This window comes from Coenobita brevimanus, chromosome 40 (genome assembly GCF_032717465.1).
Source record: "Coenobita brevimanus isolate Jiangsu-jjx chromosome 40, ASM3271746v2, whole genome shotgun sequence".
NCBI classification, from domain to species: Eukaryota; Metazoa; Arthropoda; class Malacostraca; order Decapoda; family Coenobitidae; genus Coenobita; species Coenobita brevimanus.
This window is the reverse complement of record NC_136993.1, coordinates 3,915,902-3,925,067: the sequence shown is the minus strand read 5'-3', so window position 1 is coordinate 3,925,067 and position 9,166 is coordinate 3,915,902. Positions and strand designations below refer to the sequence as shown.

At 47.8% G+C, this 9,166-nt stretch overlaps 1 protein-coding gene and 2 non-coding genes across 3 annotated transcripts; all 3 read right to left on the bottom strand.

The window, feature by feature from the left end:
- Nucleotides 1–583: 583 nt before the first annotated feature.
- LOC145397371 (U2 spliceosomal RNA) lies at nucleotides 584–772 on the bottom strand. Its single transcript, XR_013896951.1, has one exon. It is a non-coding gene; the product is annotated as a U2 spliceosomal RNA (small nuclear RNA).
- A 945-nt stretch (nucleotides 773–1,717) lies between these two features.
- On the bottom strand, nucleotides 1,718–1,914 carry LOC145397374 (U2 spliceosomal RNA). Its single transcript, XR_013896954.1, has one exon. It is a non-coding gene; the product is annotated as a U2 spliceosomal RNA (small nuclear RNA).
- A 5,948-nt stretch (nucleotides 1,915–7,862) lies between these two features.
- LOC145397251 (uncharacterized) lies at nucleotides 7,863–8,618 on the bottom strand. The gene has a single exon (XM_080270447.1). The coding sequence runs from the start codon at nucleotides 8,616–8,618 to the stop codon at nucleotides 7,863–7,865; it is 756 nt and encodes a 251-aa protein (XP_080126573.1).
- Between the last annotated feature and the right edge of the window lie 548 nt (nucleotides 8,619–9,166).

Sequence of the window (9,166 nt, the reverse complement as noted above, 5' to 3'; positions counted from 1 at the left end):
TTTGGCTCACCTGTTGCACTATCATGATGCACTGGCTGGCTTCGCTAATAGAGTTGGCTGTGTGTTGTTGATACCTGCCCCACCGTTGTATCACAACCAGCACTTCGATTTATGAAACGGAATGTGGATGTATTGGTCCTCTTTTAGATGTCGTTGTGAAACTTTGAATGTAGAGGTAATGGTGCTGATTTTAGGTACCATTATCAAATCTTTAATGTGGATGTAATGGTGCTCGTTGAGACGTCGTTGTGAAACTTTGAATGTGGATGTAATGGTGCTGATTTTAAGTATCATTAGGATACTTTGCATGTGGTTGTGATGGTGCTGTATTAGATGTCATTATGAAACTGAATGTCGATATAAAATGCTGTTTCAGATGTTACCAAACTTTGAATGTGGATGTAATGGTGCTCGTTTAGATGGCGTTTTACGGACTGTCTGGCATTCGACCACATCTGGCCTGAGGTCGACCATCTGCACCAAAGATTTCAATATCAGGCTGATATGCGGCAAAGGCGGAGCAAGTCTCCCCATTGTTCCACGTTTCACTTGATTATATGATGTATTACTGTATTCTCCCCTGAGGGAGTGGACCGATCCCGGAGGTACTGCAATACCGAGTCGATCCTCAGGAAAGGTGGAGCAAGCCCCTAGCACTTCGCCATGGTCCAAAAATCAGAATAATATCGTTGATCCCACATGGGGATCATATCAGACATTAAATTGATATGAACAGATTTATTTTTTATTGAAGAAAATCTTACAAAAATTTACAGGAAAATGGCAGTAACATTTAATATTACAGAGATAGTGTGATATTATGATATACTTATATGAAAATGTTGGGACATATGTTCACATTGTGGGAATATTTATTTACAACCTTGCCTTTATTAATTTAAGGAATGCATAGGACCCTTCCTGGGGACAGCATAGGGTGAAAAAAAAAGTTTAAACTTGTTGAGCACCAGTAAGGTACTCAATATATATTTTCCTGCTCCAGCTTATGACGTCACTAACAGAGTTTCCTAAACAGTTTCAGATCAGACTTGGAATCCAGTCATCGCATTAAGCGTTCATTGTTGTGATCATAACCCCCTAGAGGTCCTACAACAAACGCTTCTACACTTACTCTTTCGTGAGTCAAACGCAGTTCTCTTCCCAGATCTGCATATTTCTCTCTCTTCTCCTGGCCTCGTGGAAAGCTTCCTCCCTATTTTCAAAGGGGCAGGTGATGTCCACTATTATCTCTTCCCTGCCTTTTCTCAACACTAAGTCAGGGCTGCCTATGTCGTTAATGCCAGGCACACGTTGATTTTCCTTTAACACATCCCAGTTCCTGCCCTCTGCAGCCCTCTTTACCCGTGTAACAAGGACATTGTGGCGGTGCTGCATGGCAGCTGCGTGTTTCATGCAGTGGTTGACCTCATGAGGCAGGGTCTCTTGCTGGTGATGGCATATTCTGCACTGCTGGTTGGTTCCTCCCTGGAGGCGGGCTTCATTCAATGGTAGGAGGTTCAGACGGGAGTGGTGGATGAATCTCCAATTAGCAAATGTGGTGAAGCTGCCATCCCGAAGGAAGGCAGATCAGGCCTTTTCTTGTGCAACAACCTTCATAACTGTCCCTTGGTCAGGTTTCTTGTGTAGTATTTCGTCACGATGGAGGCGCCCATTGTTCCATGTTTCACTGAATTATATGATGTATTATTCTCCCTTGAGGGAGTGGACCGATCCCAGAGGTACGGCAATACCGGGCCGATCCACTGCACAGGTGGAGCAAGCCCCTTGCACTTCGCCATGGTCCAAAAAACAGATTAATATCGTAGATCCCACATGGGGATCGTATCAGATATTAAGCTGATAAGAACTTTTATGCTGAGTGTTTTTAGGTCGACTTCTCATCCTAAAAATACTAGCGACTGAGCGGGGTCCTCTTTCCGGACCGGAAGTAAAGCACCCACAAAGGAACAGGACATAAAAACCAGGCATTATACCTTAACACATCTATTGCCTTAATTCTACACCGTTACAATATAACACAGAGTGATATTTGAGATACAGGAGACAGGGACACAGAGTTAGCCTTCGACACCACAAGGTACAGTCCACTTAATACACAATATAATGCATATACTGTACATTAATGTCCTGAACTATACATGTTGATACCCGCATTTCACTTTTAGGCAGAATAAATACTTAGTTGAAAACAAGGGGAATAAACAAGGTTAAGAGTCCGTGGGGGAAATAATACTATGAATAAGACAGGGTGCGGATCGCGACACTTGACGCAGTCACTTAGTCGCGGCAGCACTTACACACAGGCTTTTGATTTACCCGCGCACCCTAGTCTATTCACAGTCACGGAAAGTTCTTTTACTGGAGGACTCATACAATTATTCTAATGTTCATTCTCTTTTCTGCCGGGTACTGAGTTCTTTTAGACTAATAGTAACTGTCATTGGTTTTACACTGGTCTTCACTCAGTCACTGTTCACTGTTATTTCCCCTGGTTTGTTCTCGGCACAAGGGGCATCACTATTTACCTGTATCTCCTGGGTAATGTTCACTTCGTAGCAGGGGCGTGAGGGGAGAACCCTAGGGGGACCCGGCCTGCAAAGGGCAATACACTACCCGCAGTGGAGTCACTGCCCAGGTCCTGCTCGTCGATGAGGTGCAGGGAGGCCCTCCTGTCTGGGGGCCTCGACCTGAGAGGTGGCCCTCTGATCGGAGCCTTGTTGGTGGGGTGCAGGGAGGCCCTCCTGTCTGGGGGCCTCGACCTGAGAGGTGGCCCTCGAATTGGAGCCTTGTTGGTGGGGTGCAGGGAGGCCCTCCTGTCTGGGGGCCTCGACCTGAGAGGTGGCCCTCGGGACTGGGGCCGAACAGCTGGAGGAGTCAGGCCTGTCGTCTCTGGCTCCGTGGAGTGAGGGAGCCTGGGTTGCCCTTGTCGGGAGCCTGTTGGTCGGGCCTGGGGGTCCTGGGACTGCGGGCACCTATGGGGAGAGGCGCCGACAGGGCTGGGCCGCGGCACCGTCTCCGTCGGGTGTCTGGCAGGAACATAGATCTCCCAAGCGTAGGAGATAGGTCCGGTATCGGGCCTTGCCACCACTTTGGTGACATCTCCGGGGCAACATTCCTGGATGGTGACGAAGGGCTCCCACAGGGGGAAGAGGCAGGAGAAGGATTCACGGAGTCCGTGTCCTCTCCGGTACGTAATGAGGCCGGAGCCTCGGGTCGCCTTACCCTGGTACGTACTTTGACTGTGGCCGTGAGCCTACCGGTTGTACAAGGAGCAACTGAAGGGCGTACAGTGGCTGCTCCTTCCCTGCCACGTACAGTGGCCGTCAGCGTGGTGTTGCTCCCGTAGTAGGGAAAAGCAGGAGAGGGGTGCACAGGGGCCGCGCTCTCTCCGGTACGTACTGATGCTATAGTCAAGGGCCTCTCTACCCTGGTACATGCTTTGGCCATGGCCGTTAACCTACCCACCTAACAAGGAGCAACTGAAGGGCGTACAGTGGCCGCTCCTTCCCCGCCATGTACAGTGGCCGTCAGTGTGGTGTTGCTCCCGTAGTAGGGAAAAGCTGCACATACTATAGCCAAGGGCCTCTCTACCCTGGTACATACATTGGCCGTAGCCGGGAGCTGATCTTCCAGTCAAGAAGCAACCGAAGGGCGTACAGTGGCCGCTCCTTCCCCGCCACGTACAGTGGCCGTCGGCGTGGTGTTGCTCCCATAGGATAGAACAGCGGGAGAGGGATGTACAGCGGCAACTCTCTCTCCGGAGTGTACTAAGGCCGTAGCCGAGGGTCTCTCTACCCTGGTACACTCTTTAGGCCATAGCCTTGGGCCTCCTGCCCTTGAGGGTGTAACAATAGCCGTCAACACGGTGTTACCTGGGACTGAATCTTATTCAGTCCCACCCCAATTCTGACGATGGTTGTCCTGCCCACAAGGTCGTTGGCTTTTTCCAGTCACCTGGTGTTGAGGTAGTTGCGGGGAAAAGGGACTCAGGACAGTAGTGTCCCAGTGGCCCTCTTGACCTGGTTCACTAGCCCCACCGTTGTGTCCTCCTGGGGTGGTGGTGTGGTAGCGGCCCAGTGGTGGGGTGGGAGGTGGCGGGGTGGGTGGTCCTGCGGCGGGCATTTTAAGAACAGATTTATTTTTTATTGAAGAAAATCTTACAAAACTTTACAGGAAAACGGCATTAACGTTTAACATTACAGAGATATTATGATATTATGGTATACTTATATGAAAATGTTTGGACATTATGTACACATTGTGGGAATATTTATTTACAGCCTTGCCTTTATGAATTAAGAAATGCATGGGACCCTTGGTGGGGACAACATTTTATGAAAAAGGGTTAAACTTGTTGAGCACCAGTAAGGTGCTCAATATATATTTTCCTGATCGAGCTTATGACGTCACAAACACAGAGTTTCCTAAACAGTTTCAGGTGAGACTTTGAAGCCAGTCTTCGCATTAAGCATTCATTGCTGGGATCATAACCCCTTAGAGGTCCTACAACAAATGCTTCCACACTTACTCCCACATGAGTCATACGCAGATCTCTTGCTAGATCTGCATGTTTATGCTTTTCTTCTCCTGCATGGAAGGAGGTGTCATCGAGACTGATGTGGGTGAAAGCGAAATTTGAACGTGAATTGTGGGTGTTTGTGAGTGCATATGGGCCTGGTAGTGAAAGAGATGAAGAAGAGAGGGAGTCTTTCTGGAATGATGTTGATGAGTGTCTGAAGAGTTTTGGAGCAAATGTGAATGTGGTAATGATGGGAGATCTGAATGCTAGAGTGGGAAATGTAGCAGTTGAAGGTGTAGTTGGTATGCATGGTGTGCCTGGAAGAAATGAAGATGGGGAACAAATGATAGCGATGTGTGTTGAACGAGAGATGGTGATTGGAAATACCCTGTTTGAGAAGAAAGATATTTATAAGTATACATGGGTGAGAAAGGAGGGTGGAAGGGTTGTTGATAGAGCTTTGATGGACTATGTGGTTGTGTCTAGGAATGTAATAGGAAGATTGTTGGATGTGAGAGTTCTGAGAGGGGAGGGTGGAGGTATGTCTGACCACTACCTGGTGGAGGGAAAGTTAAGAGTAGGTAAGAGATGGGTGAGAGCTAGGAGGGTTAGGTGTGGCAGGGAGGTTTTGAAAGTGAGTGAGTTGGATAAAAGAGAGAAAACGATAGAGTATCAGGAGAAATTGAAAGAAGAGTGGAACACAGTGAAAGGTCAGGAAAATGGCAGTGTGGAGGAGGAATGGCAGTTGTTTAAGAGTGCTGTGGTGGGGCATGCAGAAGAGGTGTGTGGTGTGAGACGTGTGGGTGGTGGTGTAAGAAAAGGATGTGAATGGTGGTGCGAGGAAGTAAGTATGGCTGTAGCTGAGAAGAGACGTGCATATGAAGTGTGGCTGCAGAGGAAGGATGAGATGTCATATGAAAGGTATAAGAAAAAGAGGAATAGGGCGAGAAGGGCTGTGCGTGATGCTAAAGTGGCAGCAGATGAGAGGTGAGGTAGGCAGCTGACAGAGAATTTTCAACAGAATAAGGAAATGTTTTGGAATGAGGTGAAAAGCGTGCGAAAGGGAGAGTCTGGGAAGGAAGAACAAGTAAAAGCAGAGGATGGAAGGATGTTAACTGAGATGGATGCAGTAAGGAAGAGATGGGCAGAGTATTTTGAAAGATTGTTAAATGTAGAGGAGGAAAGGGTGGCTGAGATTGTGGCAGATGGAAAGGTGCAAGGAATAAATGTGTTGGGAGAGTTGAATGATTCTTTGATCATGAAGGAGGTAGTGGAGAAGGCAGTAAAGGAGATGAAAACAGGGAAAGCTGCAGGTATGGATGGGTGTGCTGTGGAATGCCTGAAGGGTGGTGGAGTGACTATTGTTGACTGGTAGTAAGATTGTTGAATGTGTGCTTTGTGAAAGCTATGGTGCCAATTGACTGGGCAAGTGCTTGTGTGGTCCCGTTGTATAAAGGCAAGGGTGATAAGTATGAATGTACTAGCTTTAGGGGTATAAGTCTGTTGAGTGTTGTAGGTAAGGTTTATGGTAGAGTGTTAATTACGAGAGTTAGAGAAGGTGCAGAGGGAGTGATTGGTGATGAGCAGTGTGGCTTTAGGAGAGGGAGGGGATGAGTGGATCAGGTGTTTGCTGTGAGACAAGTGTGTGAAAAGTATTTAGCGAAAGGCAAGGATGTGTTATGGGCATTCATGGATTTAGAGAAAGCGTATGATAGAATTGATAGGGAGGCTTTGTGGACTGTTTTAAGATTGTATGGACTTGATAGTAGGTTACTAAAAGGGGTGAAAAGTTTTTATGTAAATAGTAGAGCATGTGTAAGAGTGGGAAATGCTGTGAGTGATTGGTTTCCCGTGAGAGTGGGGCTGTGACAGGGATGTGTGATGTCACCTTGGTTGTTTAATATTTACATGGATGGTGTTGTAAGAGAGGTGAATGCAAGAGTTTTAGGTGGAGGTCTGAGTCTGGTGAATGTTGATGGTGGAGAGTGGAATCTGAAGCAGCTGCTGTTTGCAGATGATACTGCACTGGTGGCTGAATTAGAGGAGAGATTGAGACAATTGGTAGAGGAGTTTGGAAGGGTGTGTGAAAGGAGGAAATTGAAAGTAAATGAGAATAAGAGTAAAGTGATGAAGTGTACAAGGTTGGTACATGGTGGGGGGATGAATATAGTTTCAATGGCGAGTTGCTCGAGGAGGTAGATTGTTTTAAATATCTAGGAACACATGTTGCTGTGGATGGAAGAATAGATGCAGAAGTGAAGTTTAGAATAAATGAAGTAGGAAAGGTGCTGGGAGGAATGAAATAAGTGTTTAGATGTTGTTCGCTTAGAATGGATGTACAGAGAAGGCTGTATGAGGGTGTTGTGGTACCGACTGCATTATATGGGGCTGAAACATGGAATATGGGTGTAGCAGAGAGGAAAAGTTTGAATGTAATGGAGATGAGGTGTCTGAGGAGTATGTGTGGAGTGACATGTATGGATCGAGTGCGAAATGATAAAATGTGAAGGAGAACTGGAGTTGTTCGGGAGATGGCTGGTAGAGTTGAGCAGAGGGTGTTGCGATGGTTTGGGCATATGGAGAGAATGGATAATGAACGACTGGTGAAAAAGATAACTAGATCTGATGTGAGAGGTGTAAGGCTGAGAGGAAGACCACGAGTAGGATGGATGGACAGTGTGAAGAGAGCGCTGGATGTGAGAGGGATGTCTGTTGAGCAAGGAAGAGTGGCTGTGCATGACAGAAATAAATGGAGAGAAATTGTGAATAAGTAACGACGCAGCCCTGAGGGGATAATCTCCCGCATTTGGTCTGATCAGCTAGTCAGGTCAGGTGCAGGTAAGGGGATGGGTCTGTTATGATGTGGCAGGGGTAAACCAGCTCTGCTGTTGGCCCCTGCTGCGGATGTCACTGATTGCATTGAGCAGTTGACCCTTGTGCGGTGTCGTGCGGTGAGGATCTGTCCGTTCTCCCCTTTGGGGCTAAGAAGCAAATGAATGTGTTTGAATGGATGAGTAAATGGGGAGTGTTTCGTCCTGTCTCGGCTACCTCCCTTTCCTTGGGGGAAGCAGCCTAGGTATATAGATAGATAGATAGATTCTTCTCCTGGCCTTGTGGAAAGCCTCCCCATTTTCAAAGGGGCAGGTGATGTCCACTATCATCACTTCCCTGCCTTTTCTCAACACTAAGTCGGGGCGGCCCGTGTCATTGGTGCCAGGCACACGTTGATTTTCCCTTCGCATTTCCCAGTTCCTACCCTCTGCAGCCCTCTTTACCCGTATAACAAGGGCATTGTGGCGGTGTTGCTTGGCTGCTGCGTGTCTCATGCAGTGGTTGACCACGTGAGGGAGGTCTCTTGCTGGTGATGGCATCTTCTGCACTGTTGGTTGGTTCCTTCCTGGCGGCGGGCTTCGTTCAATGGTAGGAGGTTCAGGCGGGCGTGGTGAATAAATTTCCAGCCAGCAAAGGTGGTGAAGCTACCATCCCGAAGGAAGGCAGATGAGGCCTTTTCTTGTGCAACAGCCTTCATCACTTTCCCTTGGTCAGGTTTCCTATGCAGCATTTTGTCACGATGGAGATGCCTTTGGGTGTGGATTGTGGAGGCAATCTTCCTTCTGTGACGTTTGCAGAGGACCTGGTCTTCAGTTTGGATGCGAAGATCGTTGTCGTCATCGAATGCCCATTGTACGTCAAGGTGACCAGATGCATAACGGGCATGTGACCACAGGATTTGATGGTCAGATACCCTGTTGTAAATTTCTTTTTCGGAGAGGAACCAACAGGCATCTTGTACAGATGTTTCTCCTCGTCTTCTTTGGGCTGCAATATTTTGCACAACTTTCCAGGCGATCTGTTCTAGTGCTTGGTCCTTAGAGGTGAGCAGCTTGAAGGCCATGTCAATCAGATATATGTCTAAGTCTTCTGCAGCGAGTGGGATTGCACAGGACCCTGCCCGGCTGCTACCGTACAGATACTCGTTTGATGCCGGGGATTGTAGGTACAAAGTTTTCTTTATGAGTGATCTCAGTGCATCATTGAGGTGCTTCCAGTCTGCTTTCCTGAGCTGCCATGTCCGCATGGCAAAGACGGCAGAGGGTAGAACAAAGGGTTTTAGGGTGTCTATGCTTTGCCATGGGGCCAGTTTGCTGGTCAGGATAGTGGTTCCAAGGTCTACTAGTTGGTCCTACTGATGACAGGTCAGGAAGTAGACGGAATCCAACAGGTCTTCCCAAGAAAGTTGTGGGTTCACCATCTCTTTTGGCAGTAATTGGCTGACCATTTATCAAATTGGTGGTGTCCCTTGTTCCCCTTGGTGCATGTCCTGTTATGTGCAGGGTGGAGCACTTGGTTGGGAGGAGGCACAGGTGTTGGAGGTTGCTGAAAGGAGGTCTTGGAGGGTGTCCTTTTTCCGTGCAATGATAGTGATGTCATCAACGTAGGCCAGGCATGGGTGGGGATGTGCGATATCCATATGTAGTCCCACTGACGTGATAGTGTGTAGGATGGGTTCAATGGCATTGTTGAAGAGACCACCACTAATTGGACACCCTTGCCTTAACCTTCGTTGCACTGGGATTTCTTCGGTGTCCCCTTCAGCAGTTCGAATTGTGTGGTGCAATCTGTCAA

Bases quoted from the DNA above. Each gene is read 5' to 3' on its own strand.
- LOC145397251 (XM_080270447.1), bottom strand. From the start codon at position 8,618: ATGCGGACATGGCAGCTCAGGAAAGCAGACTGGAAGCACCTCAATGAT.